The following is a 16462-nucleotide window of genomic DNA, read 5'->3' as shown; positions in this document are numbered from 1 at the left end:
TGTTGATGAGCTAGCAGCAATTAGCCTCGCTTGAGTTGCAGCCGCGTAGCCTAGCTGTAATTATAATATTCTGCCTGTACAGACCATATAAGGTACAGACCTTACCTTAGGCTTAGAGTATATAGATATTAATATAATATATACTCTAAGGTACAGAACTACAGACTGATCAACTCGCTTTTCCGTTTTCTGATCCGGTCTAGAGCGGATATATATATATATATATTAGCCAACCCAACCATGGCGGAAACCATGGCGGAAACGGGCGTCGTGCACCTTCAAAACGAGTCCCCCCCTCGTTTAAAACGTGTGTTTAGTTTACTAGTTTTGTGCAAATCGTTTCGTTTCTTTTGCTATAAGAATCGTGTGGTATATAATATATATATATATCCACCTTGACCTTTTAATACTAACTGTGTTGGCGAGACTAAACTAATTGATAATTGATTGACGACAATAATGCGAATCCGGAAACCTTTATTTTTTGTTTCCTAAACCGGATCACACTGACGGCTCAGTTTGAGGTCTGGGACTGTCCTCCTCCTCAATGTTGAACCCTGTTGCAGTGATAAGACAATCCCCTTGAGGTTTTAATATTTACCACTAATAGTTTATGGTTAAAAGTCCTGAAACGCAGTGTAATGACGCGCATTGGCACAATAATTCAGTAAGTATTACTATTACCTACCCGGGATGTGATGGTTATCAACGTTATGTGTTGTTGTTGTTGTTTTGTATCGTTGTGTTTTCACAACTGTTATCAGAGGTGTGTAGCATTTAAACGGGTCAATAGTCCTGTCTGTCTGGCTGTGTGTTGCTTCATGTGCCAGGCATAATTATATAATCCCATTCCTACTACAACCCGAGTGTTAATCTATAGCTAATGTAACCAAATGGACCTTAAGCCTTCAGGCTCCATTTGGTTCTACTGACTGTATTCGTACACTTCAAGTTGATTGAAGTGTTGGTAACATACAAGTATACTGGAGGAACTATTACAAGACGTACAGTCAGACGTACAGTCAGCCGACCATGCATGCATTGTTTCTCTTGCAGAGATGAGAGAATGGTGGATTCACGTGGGTCTGATCCTCATCCCTCTGCTAGCAGTTTTTCTCCACATCCCTCCTCCCCAGTTGTCACCTGCTCTGCAGAAATGGCACAATGCTGGCGATACCTTCAACTTCAGAGGCAATAACGTCTTCTACAGAGGTACAGACATATTATTATTATTATTATTATTATTATTATTATTATTATTATTATTATTATTATATTATTATGGGGGAATGATGAGGGCTCCTCACTGGTTCAAAAGGATGACAGTGACAACATAGATTGTGTGTGTGTGTGTGTGTGTGTGTGTGTGTGTGTGTGTGTGTGTGTGTGTGTGTGTGTGTGTGTGTGTGTGTGTGTGTGTGTGTGTGTGTGTGTGGGAATCGATTGTCATAACAACAACAAAATTGGGGAGAAAAGGGGGTAAAAAGTAAAATAAAAAAACATTGGGGGTAAAACATTTCTATATCTGATATACGAAAAGAAGAAGAAGGGGCGCATCAGCAGATAATTGCAGATAGTATGTCATCAATAAGGTCAAATAATTGCATATATGCAATTAGTGCAATATATATGCAATATTGTATTATAGGCTCTAGTGTAGAGAGGGGCGATAGGGAGGATGACAGCACGGTTCCATGGGGCGGTGCTAGCTCTGGTCCATAGCCTTCTACTGCTTCTACGTTTCTGCCCTGCAGTATAAGGCTATGGGACTTTCGGTTTTAAATCTCAAATCGAAATCAGACCAGCCTCTCCTCTTTAGTGGAAATCTCACAAACGTTTGACCTACTCACCAAAACAAAGACGGGTTGTGTCAATAGAAAGCCTACTTTCCTTAGTGGACGCACTCTGAGCACCCCACCACACGTATAAACGGTACTTTTCGGCCAAAAAGGGATTTTGATTCCACCGGGAAAAAAATACTTTTAGTTACTCCAATGCGCCCTCTACCGATATTGCCCAGAGAACTGCCGGTGAAAAAAAATCCCTTTCTGGCCAAAAAGTACCGTTTATACGTGTGGTGGGGGGCTCAGAGTGCGTCCACTAAGGAAAGTAGGCTTTCTAATGACACAACCCGCCTTTGTTTTGGTGAGTAGCAAAAACGTTCTTTTAAAATACGCTGGTCTGATTTCGATTTGAGATTTAAAACCGAAAGTCCCATAGCCTTATACTGCAGGGCAGACTCGTAGAAGCAGTAGAAGGCTATGGACCAGAGCTAGTCGACAGGGAGGATGACGGCACGGTTCCATGGGGCGGTGCCAGTCTTGCTCACCAGTAGCCCTAGAATGTATCCTGTTGTTTCATACACTTGGCAGAGTATTCCACATACAGGAGCCACAGAACACCCTGCTTCATTCCTGCTCGGGCGCATCATGCGCGGCATTAACCCATTCTGACCTGAGATCAGATTCTAAAAATGTCTTCTACATCCTGACAGTTTTCTGAAAAAGCTATGTTTCTATGTCAGTCGTTCTTCGGTTTTTCAAAAATAGCAGACCTACAAGCTTGTAGCGCGCCACTCGGTGGCGCGCTACAAGCTTGTAGATCTGCTATTTTTCAATAGCTAAAGCACAACATAATGCTAACACCAAAAGGGGTTCCCGCCCAAAATGGGTTAAATGTGATAAATGCTCCGTTTGTACTCGCCCATGAACCCATTTAGACCTGAGGACGATTCTCGAATGTCTTCTAAATCCTGACAGTTTTCTGAAAACCTCATGTTTCTGTGTCAGTGGTTCTCAAACATTTTCATGTCAAGGATCCCAAAATTACGTATATGTAATTGGCCGCCGACCGACCCCCATCTGAAAATATGTTCTTCCAGGGATTCGGCCCAGAAGCAAAGATTTGAGTTAAAAGCGTTTGCTCTGAAAGAATATATATTCAAAGGTTTGCGCCACATTTTCACGATTTTTGAAAAAAAATTCAATAGCTAAAGTATAACATAATGCTTAAAACACCAAAAGGACCGGTTCCCACCCAAAATGGGTTAAATAATTCCAAAGACATGGAGTGAAATATGGTCCTCTAGTTTCATATCCATGTGAAAGTTCTGGCACAAAACGTGTATTTAGTCAATTATATCCACTTTTTTCACGAGATGCACACGGACGTCTTTCTCTCCGGGCAAAGGGGCCCGGAATGACAGCTGGATTTCATTTATCAAAACTTCCTCTGATCACCACAAACGTCATCACCAATTGACCAGGGAAACACAAAGGTTTGGGTCACACAATTGGCAGGTGCCTTGCGATAGGTGCTGGGTAATTAATCACACCACCTGCCAATTGTGTGACCCAAAACTTTGTGTTTCCCTGGTCAATTGGTAATGACGTCTGCGGTAAACAGGACGTATTGGTAAAATCAGTCCATCGATCATTCCGGGCCCCTTTGCCCGGAGAGAAAGACGTCCGTGTGCATCTCGTGAAAAAGGGGAGATATTTGACTAAATACACGTTTTGTGTCAGAACCTTCACATGGATATGAAACTAGAGGACCATATTTCACTCCACGTCTTTGGAATTATTTAATGGGTGAGACGGTGAGTACAAACGGAGCATTTATCACATTTAATGCCGTGCATGATGCGCCCGAGCAGAAATGAAGCATGGTGTTCTGTGGCTCCTGTATGTGGAATACTCTGCCAAGTGTATCAAACGACAGGAGACATTCTAGGGCTAGCTCACCAGCACATCTGAAAGGCTTGCCTTTAAAGGACCACTTCACCACTTTTCAATATAAGAGGTCCTCTTCTTCTTCTCTGAGTTTTATGGCAGATCGCACCAACATAAAGGTGCATACCGCCACCTACTGTACAAGAGTTTTGTTTCTCAGACAACTTATTTACAGTGCCCTTCACCATATCCCCTTGCAAAACTATTCAAACCACTCTACCGCTCAGACCCAATGGTCTGAGGTGGAGCAAACCCTTCCCTCAGGGTATAATCAAGGTCCTCTCCTGTTATGTCCTCAATGTCCAGGAATGTCCTGGCCGCATCCAGTACCCTCTTTATCCTTTCTGATTTTCCTTGTATTTCACTAGCACAGTTGATAACCATCGCGATAAACGCAAGGAACTTCCTCTTGTCCATCCAAATGTTTTGCCCATTTCCATTCGAATTTTCCTTCCTTTCGTGTTTTATAAGAGGTCCTCACTAATAATCTTGAAAAAATGGCGCATTTTTCTACTCAGTCTGTGTCTCATAGGAGGGCTGTGGGAAGTTCAGAAACCGTCTTCCAGTGACATCATCGATGGGGAATACAAGCTAATAAAAACTGCAGGCTTTCTAGTCCTGAAAAGTTGCAATGCGAAAATGGAAGCCATCGTTCTCACGATAATGACATTTTTTGTAAAAGAAAACTTGTTTAAAAAATGATCTGCCTAATGATGATGTCACTGGAAGACTGTTTCTAAACTGCCCACAGCCTTCCTATGAGACACAGACAGAGTAGAAAAAAAGCGTGCCATTTTATCATGATTATTAGTGAGGACCTATTATATGAAGATAGGTTGAAAAGTGGTGAAGTGGTCCTTTAAGCTACTATATATTACTTCATATTATTATTATTATTTTCTTAACTCTTTTGACAGATTCTTACGGTGCTTTAGGAAATGTAGACATCATCATTCTGCTCCATGGATTCCCTACCTCCAGTTATGACTGGTACAAGGTAACTCACCCAGTTATGACTGGTACAAGGTAACTCACCCAGTTATGACTGGTACAAGGTAACTCACCCAGTTATGACTGGTACAAGGTAACTCACCCAGTTATGACTGGTACAAGGTAACTCACACAGTTATGACTGGTACAAGGTAACTCACCCAGTTATGACTGGTACAAGGTAACTCACACAGTTATGACTGGTACAAGGTAACTCACCCAGTTATGACTGGTACAAGGTAACTCACCCAGTTATGACTGGTACAAGGTAACTCACCCAGTTATGACTGGTACAAGGTAACTCACACAGTTATGACTGGTACAAGGTAACTCACACAGTTATGACTGGTACAAGGTAACTCACACAGTTATGACTGGTACAAGGTAACTCACCCAGTTATGACTGGTACAAGGTAACTCACCCAGTTATGACTGGTACAAGGTAACTCGCACAATCATTTATGGCTTGTCAATCTATTAGAATAGGGTTTTGGACCTCCCCCTGGCCAGCCGCGGTGCCTGATGGAGGGGAAAGGAACATGTTAGGAACTGGTCGGAATAACGTGCTTCCTTCCACGCGCTACGTCCGGCCGGGGAAACTCTCCCCTGTCAGGTGAAAAGAAGCAGCTTGGACTCCTCATGCATAGAAGGAAGCATGAGGTCAGTCTGCTGCCCCCCAGGTTGGCAGAGGAAGTGTAGCGCCCAGGATTACATTAGCTAATTGACACTGGGTGAAAAAATGGGTTACAAAATTGTGGGATAAAACTGACGGACGGACGGACGGACGGACGGACGGACGGACGGACGGGAGATTCAGGTTTTCATAGAAAATGCGATCTACGGTCACAATTATTTTTATTTTATTTATTTATGCTTTTCTGCCTTTATTGATGACAGACATGCAGCAAAGGTCGTCATGAACGGGACTCGAACACGCGACCCGCTGTCAGGCCATATCTGCTATTTGTGCTACTTTCGTATAACTCACCTATTGAAGAATATATTGAAGAAACGCATTACAAATAAGAAAAGGAGTGAAAGACTTTAACTTAGTCCTGAGTGTCCAGCTTTTCAATCTTCCACTGTCTCTCACGTACCCTCTGTACCCTCTGGCTCTGTACAGTAGTACCTCTGCGTACCCCCATTTGAGAACCCCTGAAGTAGGGCATACATTTACAAACGAATAAATAGAAATGACATAAAAAGATGAAATATGGAGATACAAGGTTTTTGCCCGACAGCAACGATACCTGTATGACCTTTTCTTCCAGATTTGGGAGCCACTAAGTCATCGCTTCCATAGAGTCATCGCTCTGGACTTCCTGGGCTTTGGCTTCAGTGACAAACCAGTACGTAAAGAACCGAACCACAGAGAATCGCCTCTTAGTATCATAGAGCACCGAAGTCCTGTCAGTAGAGGGCGTCAGTCCCCAGGTTTGTGTACTTTTTATTTGCATTGTAATCTCCATAGGGGGATTTTAAATCGCCTCATATAAGAACTGTGTTTGAAAAATAAACCGATCACCCCGGCCTTTTCACTCATATGGATATGAAGCATCGACTGAAGTTGGAAATGCGCAAATATACCCAAAGAGTAACAAAATAAGCGAGCCAAACAACCCAGAGACTACATTTCCGGTTAGGCGGGTGGCTGCATCTGCCCGTCGCACAACAGAAACTGAATGTTAATTACGTTTATTTTTATTTTTATTTTATTGATATTTAATGTTTCGTGGTTAGTACGAGTCGAGTCACCACCAGCTGAGCTTACGTCAACGAGGAATCTCAGGAACGCAATGTGTTGACATCTGGGCATGACGTATATTAGCAGTGACATTGCCTTCATATGTAGTTTCAAGGCTTTTGCGGCCACATTAATTCCATTTTCTCCAGAAACTGGCTGTATCAAATATGAATGGAAATCATTAACGACGCACAGCCACTCCCCTGACAGAAAGGCCGGGGTGGTCTGTTTATTTTATTATTATTATTTTTTTCAGTCTGTTTATTTTTCAAACACAGTTCTTATATGAAGCGACCTAAAATCCCCCTATGGAGATTACAATGCAAATAAAAAACTACATGAACCTGGGGACTGACGCCCTCTACTGACAGTGATGTCAGACTTCGGTGCTCTATTGTGTCACAAATTAAAGACGCCCTTATACGGCATAGAACTTAGAAGAAGCTCAAGCTCCCCATTATGTATATATTTTTTTTAAACATTTTTCTGCATGTCTCTGCTAAGTTAGTGCTAACCTCCCCAAGTGAGTTGGTACCAGGTGCCTGTCCCCATAATGTCTGCTTTGCCCTGCTGCGTTCTGGTGTACATACAGTACCTCTTAACTCAACTTGTGTCTGTCGTCCCCCTCCCCTTTCCCATCCCAGAGACCACACAGGTATTCTATCTTTGAACAGGCCTCCTTGGTGGAGGCCCTGGTCAGCCATCTTGGACTTACCGACCAGCGGGTCAACCTTCTGTCCCACGACTATGGAGACACTGTCGCCCTGGAGCTTCTCTACAGGCAGGTTGCGTGTGTGTGTGCGTGCGTGTGTGCGTGCCTGCGTGCAGGCAACCCATTTAGGGTTAACATACCCAACGTATGTATTGGTGTAACCCAGGGGTTCTCAACGTTTTTGGCCGGGGACCCCCGGAAATGCTTTGGCAATGTCTCGGGACCCCCGCCCCGCCCCCTCCCGACCCCCAATATAAATTGACTGCTACAATAACCTTAAACCATTTTGGGCGGGAACCCCTTTTGTTGTTTTAAGCATTGTTATAATTTAGCTATTGAAAAATAGCAGATCTACAAGCTCATAGCGCGCCACCGAGTGGCGCGCTATGAGCTTGTAGATCTGCTATTTTTGAAAAATCGTGAAAAAAATTGACTGCTACAATAACCTTAAACCATTTTGGGCGGGAACCCCTTTTGTTGTTTTAAGCATTGTTATAATTTAGCTATTGAAAAATAGCAGATCTACAAGCTCATAGCGCGCCACCGAGTGGCGCGCTATGAGCTTGTAGATCTGCTATTTTTGAAAAATCGTGAAAAAAAAATTAAAAAAAAAATCTTTTTTTTTTTTTTTTTTTTTTTGAAAATAATTTGGGGCCCCCCTAAAATAATTTGGCGACCCCCCCGAGGGGTCGCGACCCACGGGTTGAGAACCCCTGGTGTAACCTATACGTTGTTATGCCTTTCATACCGAGAGACACCTCTGTGTCTCATATTGCAACTTAATGTATTTGAACATTTTCAGAAATGTTTAGGTTCGGTTTTAGAAGGCCTTTTAACCCATTTAGGCCTGACGTCGAAATACAAATAAATAAATCCTGGCAGTTTTCTGAAATATCTATGTTTCTATATCAGTGGTGCGCAATATTTCATGTCAAGGACCCCAAAAATTATATGTAATTGGCCACCGACCCCCATCTGAAAATATGTTGTTCCAGGGACCCCCCCCAGAAGCAAAGATTTGAGTTAAAAACGTTGAAAGAATATGTATTCAAATATTTGTGCCACATTTTCACGATTTTTCAAAAAATGGCAGACCTACAAGCTCGTAGCGCGGCACTCGGTGCCGCGCTATGAGCTTGTAGATCTGCTATTTTTCAATAGCTAAAAGTATAGCTAAGTATTTGGGTTCCCGCCCAAAATGGGTTAATTTATTTGAACGTTTTCAGAAAACGTTTAGGTTTGGTTTTAGAAGTGCCACAATATTTTCTAACAATCTACACTATATCTCTCACTCTCAATTAGGAGTGACCAGAACCGGACAGGCCACCTGACGATCAACAGCCTCTGTCTGTCCAATGGCGGTACAGAACCATTTCTTATTTGTCAGAATTCAGTAGAAAGATGAAAGCCAATGATGATGTTTCCCAAGCAGTCAAATTTGTTATGGGGCACGACTTGAATAAAAATCCCATTGATTCTTCGGGTGCGTTCGGAAATGCGCACCGGGAATGTGGTCAGTTTGTTGAGTGTGGTGGGCGGTGACGTCACAGTGTGCCTTATTTACGAACGACCACAGCTGTGATGCAATCACACCGATTCTCACTGGACAACCCCAGCTTCAGGGTAGGGTCGCTCAGTGCGGGCACTCGGCACACCCGGTGCGCAGCGCACTGGATTTTCGAACGACAACGCACCGAGTGCACTGAATAAACGAACGACAAGAGAGCACACCAGTGCGTTCAGGGCGCATTTCCGAACGCACCCTTCATATCCATGAGTCAACAACACAGTTCTTATTATGACACAATATTAAAATATTGGCTGGGCATCTCCCTAGTCCCTAGAGCAGTGCTTTTCAACCTTTTTCATATCAAGAAAAATATTAAAATATGAACTCAATGTTTTCTGAATATATATTTTTTTCCCCCACTAGGACTATTCCCAGAAACACATTACCCAAGGCTGCTGCAGACAGTGAGTTGTACCTTTCTTATTTACATCCGTTTCTTGTCTCCACCAGGCCGAAGGCATGGGGAGAGAGTATGTTTTGCACTCCGTCCGTGTGTCCGTCCTTCCGTCCTTCCGTCCGTCTGTGAACAGCTAATCTCCGGCACCGTTAACCCGGTCGATGCCAAACTTTGCACACACACTCCCTGGATGCCAACGATGAACCTCTGCCACACATTTTCCAGAACGGCCTGTTATAGCGCCACCATGCGGCAGCTTTTCACATTTTTTTTACCTAAAACTGCACCGATCTGTGTGAAACGTTGCATGCACACTCCCTAGAGGCCAAGGACAAACCTTTTACCTGCATTTTCCGCATCTGCCTTTTATAGCGCCACCAGGAGGCCGACTTTTGTAAAACAATTTTTTTGATATTACTCCTCCAGATTCTGTCCAAAAATCTCACAAATCGTTACACAGTATCTCTATGGTCATGTGCTCAGGTCGGATCTGTCTGATATTTCATATTCCATCCTAATTGCCTATAATTGGCTTTCACAGTTTGCAAGATTGCCCCGTTTTGAACAATAGCCTCAAATCATGAACGCAGCATGCAATTTACGTGAAATCTTTCACACATTTTCTTACTAGGCTGAGGAATATATCGCACCCTTTTCACATTGGCCTGTTATAGCGCCACCAACAGGTTGATTTTTGCAAAACACATTTTTGGAATAAAATGCCTCAAATCGGTACACATGATCTCTGTAGTCATGTGATCAAGACCAGTCTGTTGGATTTCTCAGATTGTACACTGATTGGCTAAGATTGCCTTCCAAAGTTTTCAGGAGTGGCCCGTTTTGTACAAAATGCTGCACATGTCCTGCTCATCCAGAATTCTATCCTCAGAGATGCTATGAGTGATCTGGCTCTGCATTTCCTCAACAAAATGAAGGAAATAAAAACCTCCTAAACATTTTGCCAAACATCACACACACTCCTATCCTCCTGGTGGAGACCTGTGCCCGGAAGGGCACTTTTTCTAGTTTTACATCTTCTTCCGCCGTAGTCTGAAAACCCACCTCTTCAGACTCCACCATGGCCCGTAGCACTTGCCCTAGCCTAGCCCCTTAGATAGCACATTATGTAGACTTAGATAGTATTTTAAACAGACTTATAGCTTGTTACGTAGACAGCTCTAGAATTGCACTTTATGTAGTCATAGCACTTTATAGTACACATGTATAATATATTATATAGTATAGTATAGTATGTATAGTTTACATAGATACTCCACTGTTACGTTCTTAGTTTACGCATGATGATTGCTTAATGTAAATCGCTCTGGATTAAGAGCGTCTGCTAAATGCCTAAATTGTAAATTGTACATCTGTTTGTTTGATGGATTTAGATTCGACCATGCAGATTCATTCAGTGGGTGGGTAGCTGTTTTTTCTTCTTCAAATGGAGCATAATATATCTGACTGTCACCTACAGCTACTCAAGGACTACACATATCTGTCTCCACTTCTGACTCGACTCACCACCTACCGTCTCTTCACAAAGGGGTGAGCAGTCCTGACACACACACACACACACACACACACACACACACACACACACACACACACACACACACACACACACACACACACACACACACAATAATATAAGCAGTTACAGCACATTATAACTAACTACCATAGCTATGTCAGTTATAAATTGTCATTATTATAAGTTGTCATGCATATAGCATGACAAGGCTTCACCTTATAAGTGCATTATTATGCGTTATAAATATGCTACGATAGGCGGTAACGTGAGCCTAGTGCCAGTGAAATGCGCGACATAAACAAAGAAAAGGAGCCCTCATCCGGCCGACCCGGAAGTGATTGCCCTCCATTGGGGCGCCAGGCTCGTTCACGGTCATGATCTGCCGCCCGGACTATTATTTTTCATAGCGTGACCTCGAATTAATATGGTCCTTTATCTCAAACTGAGCCCTACACCGATTTAGATTGCGTACGTGCGCGTGCATGAGGAGATTTTGGATATTCGATGACTACACACCATGGGAGCTACCGGAGGCTAACGATGGCTGCTAAAAACGGTAAATAAAATACTATTAATTCTGGATTCAATATTAATCAAACCCGAGAGATCTCGTTTTGGCAAAGGGCGGTTGCAAGTACAAATCGTGAGACTTCGCGTGTGTGGCAAATATTATGTTAAGTAAAGTGTTACCTGGTAGTTATAATGTGCTGTTCCACTGAGCTTATAATGCATTATGACCAGCGCTTACAGTACTTCATAAACCTTGTTAAGTTCTTATGCACAATTATAAACATTTATAAGAAGCCTTAAGAGCCTTGCAAACGTGAAGCGAGGAACGCAGGCGTTGTTGCCTGGATCAACACATGTCTCCTTCAGGTCTGTTGAAGAGGAGGCGCAACAATGCAAGCGTAAAAAAAAAAGCTAATCAGAATCCATCGTTACGTGTGCACGTAACGAGCACGTTGCGCAACAAATGCACGGGACCACGCTCACGTACAGTTGGAGGCCATCGATATTGTCCTTTTCTTTTTGCTGAGGTTTGCGTGATCTGCGCAAAACCCCTTTTGGTGTTTTAAACATTATGTTATAATTTAGCTATTGAAAAATAGCAGATCTACAAGCTCATAGCGCGCCACCGAGTGGCGCGCTACGAGCTTGTAGGTCTGCTATTTTTGAAAAATCGTGAAAATATTTATTTCAGAAAACTGGAGGATTTAGAAGGATTTTTTTTGAAAATGTTGAGGTCAGGCCTAAATGGGTCAAATAATAAAGGGACAATATCGGTGGCACCCAACTGTAAATACGCTTGCGTTGTCGCACCGCGACTTCTCCGAGCAAAAACGCAGGTCTCATTGAAAATGAACTAATAGGCGTGTTTTATCGCTTCCCGTTTGCAAGGCCATTTAATGTGTGCATTATATCTCTAGTCATATGTATTTTTCTCATATAATACTGGTTTGTTTTGTTGGTAGAATTGGGGATGTGTTCGGTCCCTACACTCAGCCTACAGATGCAGAGTTCTGGGACATGTGGACCGGTATGCGCTTCAATGACGGGAACCTGGTCCTGGACAGGTAGGCCATAGCACGTGTGCTGCTCCTTTGTGTTTAAACCCATTTTGACCTGAGATCAGATTCTAAAAATGTCTTCTAAATCCTGACAGTTTTCTGAAAAAGCTGTGTTTCTATTTTTTAATATTATTATTATAATATTATTTTTTTATATTTTTCAAAAATAGCAGATCTACAAGCTCGTAGCGCGGCACTCGGTGCCGCGCTATGAGCTTGTAGATCTGCTATTTTTCAATAGCTAAAGCATAACATAATGTTAACACCAAAAGGGGTTCCCGCTCAAAATGGGTTAATGGAATACATACTTCATACATTCTATATGTTAGTCCTCACTCTGTCTGTATGTCTCTCTCACAGTATTTTGCAGTTTATTAACCAGAGGAATAAACACAGAGATCGGTGGGTGGGTGCTCTCACGTCCAGCTACGTCCCATGTGAGTAACCCTCAAGTACAACCCAGTCCCCTTTTAACCTTGCATGTAGTTTCATTGATTGATTGATTGAAAAATGTATTAACAGTTTGCAGAATTACAGTACATTTCAAGCACAAACTCAATACAAAGGCTGTTAACTGTGAGTGGACGACCCAATTAAGCATTACACTTGTTTACAATAGGGTCCACCATGTTCAAATCATCAAAAACATTTAGAGACGTACAAATAGACACTTCTATATAGACAAAGGACAGAACAGGAATTCATCATAAAGGAGGTAAAAAGGGAAAAGAAACATATACAGTGAGGGGAAAAAAAGGGGTGGGCGGTGGGGGGGATTCACGTTCAGCTCCGTTAATTTGTTTGTTTTCCTTGGAGGAGCTGCGTTGGGTCCCCAAGTCGGCTCCGTGGCCGTACCTTGAGTTGGCTGTGTGGCCGTGACCGTCTCTTGTGTTGTCCTTGCGTTGGGTCCCCAAGTCGGCTCAGTGGCGTCCGATGCGTTCTTTTTGGACAAGCACGGGTTAGAGGAGCGTGGTTGTGAATGGAAGGTTGCCTGGTTCAATCCCCTGCTGGGGGGCTGGCATGCAGGGACGATCTCAGCGAGGATAGGAGTGTGGCCTTGAGCAAGGCACTGAACCCACAACTGGTGTGGATGTGTGTAAAGGGCCAGCCCACACCAAGAATCTGAATGATAACTACAGTTGGGTGCCAGTGATATTGTCCCTTATCATTTGACCCATTTAGGCCTGACCTCAACATTTTTAAAAATCCTTCTAAATCCTCCAGTTTTCTGAAATAAATATTTTCACGATTTTTCAAAAATAGCAGACCTACAAGCTCGTAGCGCGCCACTCGGTGGCGCGCTACGAGCTTGTAGATCTGCTATTTTTCAATAGCTAAATTATAACAATGTTTAAAACACCAAAAGGGGTTCCCGCCCAAAATGGGTTAACTGTCCTTTTGCGCAGATCACGCAAACCTCAGCAAAAAGAAAAGGACAATATCGATGGCCTCCAACTGTATTAGCATCTTTAAAAAAAACAAAAACATGTTGAGTGCTTGTTGATTGACTATTTTTGCCATTAAAAAAGTTTTCTACACGAAAATGCCCTTTTTATACACTACAGTTTGATCGGGGGCTTTACATCCCTCCATTTGACCATTTATTATTTCATCCTGTGCTTCCTTCAGTGCACATGATCTATGGACCACTGGATCCAGTCAACCCTCATCCCCAGTTCATCAGCCTTTACAAGTGAGTGATATTATCACCTAGAATAGTAAATTGTGTATAAATTCTCTCAGTCACACTCATCAGTAGAACCAGACAGACCGATGACAGATTATTGAGTCCAAATCCGATTCAGACCTAAATCATAAAAAAATATATATCCATAACCATTTGTGACTAAATTTGACTGAGGGACTGCCATTGGATTTTTTTTAGAATTTTCGTTTTTTCATGTCATATGAAAGCGGGGAATCACAGCTTCAAATTGACATATTGGTTGTTCAGTTTGACCCACCAGTTTTGGAGATATGGCTTATAGAGTAATGTCTTGCAGAAAACAGCGAGTTGAGAAAACAGGCTTGAAAGGTTCACTTCTGTGGTCTCTAACATTACACCTAGCTACATGTTTGGCCATTTATTTCATATTTACATGTCGATTTCAGCTCTGACACTTATTTCAGACATGCTCTAGTATGTGAAGAGTCTGCCTGTGCTATTAACTCATTAAAAAAAAAAAGTTTTTCTCCTCTGGTGAAAAGCTGTAATTTGCGCGATGGCAGTCTCTCAGTCTCAGTCAAATCTGGTCACATTTATGACCAGAGGGGGAATATCAAAAACAGAGGCATGAACCCCCGGCCCCAGAAAATCAACCCTCATTCCTCAGTTCCAGATATTGAAACAGAATTGAACACTCTCTCTCTCTTGTTGTGAAGGCGACTCGTCCAGAGATCAACCGTCAGCATCCTGGACGAACACATCAGTCACTATCCACAGCTGGAGGACTCCACCGGCTTCATCAATGCATATTTCAACTTCATCAACTCCTTCTGAAGAACCAACTCCTGGGTTGACACACACCCTATAGTATGTGGATTTCTACCACCTTTACAATCTCCACGCCTCCAAGGTTGATCTCCTTAAAATGTTTTAACTTGTTTTTGTAAGATGCTCTGGACATTGTCAATTTTAAAACTGTAAATCTATCTGAGCAGCCATCAGCTGGGTGAAGCTGAAAATTAATTCCCCCCGCAGGTTAACAAAGGTTTCCCCTAATAGCATTCTGACCGTAAGTTCTGCCATATTCATTAGAATATAGATGTACGTGGCGCTCGGGTGACGCTGTGGTAGAGGCCTACCCACCACCAATCCTCCGGTGCATCAGACTTTTTTTGAGTGTCTATGCAAACACAATTGTTCTGTGTTCACTCACTGTATCACTGTATGTATTCCAATGGGCTCCTGTCAGCAGGGACTGTTGGACGGGAGTAGGACAAAGGCTCTACGACGTCCTCCCGGTGGGGGCTCCTCACTGGCAGGTGAGCCAGTAGGATACAACAACGGTGACAACACACAATGTGGGGTGGGGAGGAGTCAATAGAGCGTCGCAGACAGTCCCGCCCCCTACCAGCGCCCAGGAAATGATTCCCCGTTCATTTTCCTCATAGACATTTCAAAAAGTATTTATTTAAAGACCTTTTTAAACGCCGTACAAAGCCAACTCGAGTTGTGAGAAATCATGACAACAAACACAATTTTTCGGGCCGAACAAATAATTAGAAAGATTTTCTTGTTTTTCTTCTTTGTAATTATTTGTTTGGTCCAAAATATTGTGTTTATTGTCATGATTTGTCACAACTCGAGTTGGCTTTGCACGACGCTTAATAGGTCTTTAAATAAATACTTTTTGAAATGTCTATGGGAAAAATGCATTGGGAATTATTTCCTGGGCCTGGCGTCGTCATGAAAGGGGGCGGGACTGGGCCTGGCGTCGTCATGAAAGGGGGCGGGACTGGGCCTGGCGTCGTCATGAAAGGGGGCGGGACTGGGCCTGGCGTCGTCATGAAAGGGGGCGGGACTGGGCCTGGCGTCGTCATGAAAGGGGGCGGGACTGGGCCTGGCGTCGTCATGAAAGGGGGCGGGACTGGGCCTGGCGTCGTCATGAAAGGGGGCGGGACTGGGCCTGGCGTCGTAATGAAAGGGGGCGGGACTGGGCCTGGCGTCGTAATGAAAGGGGGCGGGACTGGGCCTGGCGTCGTAATGAAAGGGGGCGGGACTGCGACGCTCTATTGGCATAACGACTACATTGGGGAGGAAAAAAAAAAAGGTGGTATTTAGTTGCGGAAATGCTTAATAACATGGAGCATCACATAAATGATTACGGGTCCATTTGATTTCAGCAGTTTATAGTAAGCAGTTAGTTAATAGTTATAGAGTTATATGAGTCCTTGAAATACAAATGTATGAACCTTATGAGAACCACTGGTGTAATCCATCCCTTGCTCTCCACATCGCCCAGTAAGAACATCTGCTCACAAACCTTCCACTTCCATCTGAGACAAACTTCTCTGTGGGTTTTAGGAAGCTGAAATTGTTGTGACCTCCAGGGATGAGCAGCAATTCGCTTTTAATTTTTTTTGCACAACACCGTTGTAAGATGAGGTATAAACTAACGCTAACCATACTAATGGATTATTTTAGTAGGTTATTAACCCATTTTGACCATTCTAAAAATGTCTTCTACATCCTGACAGTTTTCTGAAAAAGCTA

General features: G+C 43.1%; 1 protein-coding gene across 1 annotated transcript; it reads left to right on the top strand.

The window, feature by feature from the left end:
* Positions 1-527: 527 nt before the first annotated feature.
* On the top strand, positions 528-15810 carry mest (mesoderm specific transcript). Its single transcript, XM_079493763.1, has 12 exons — positions 528-667; positions 1057-1212; positions 4649-4728; positions 5993-6070; positions 7110-7255; positions 8480-8538; positions 9111-9151; positions 10622-10692; positions 12151-12252; positions 12607-12683; positions 13876-13939; positions 14629-15810. Exons 2-12 carry the CDS (start codon positions 1059-1061, stop codon positions 14744-14746), a joined length of 990 nt encoding a protein of 329 aa, XP_079349889.1. The 5' UTR covers positions 528-667; positions 1057-1058; the 3' UTR covers positions 14747-15810.
* The last annotated feature ends 652 nt before the right edge of the window (positions 15811-16462 follow it).

This window comes from Electrona antarctica, assembly GCF_951216825.1.
Source record: "Electrona antarctica genome assembly, chromosome: 23".
Classification (NCBI taxonomy): domain Eukaryota; kingdom Metazoa; phylum Chordata; class Actinopteri; order Myctophiformes; family Myctophidae; genus Electrona; species Electrona antarctica.
Note: the sequence above shows the minus strand (reverse complement) of the source record. Positions and strands in the feature narration are given on the sequence as shown.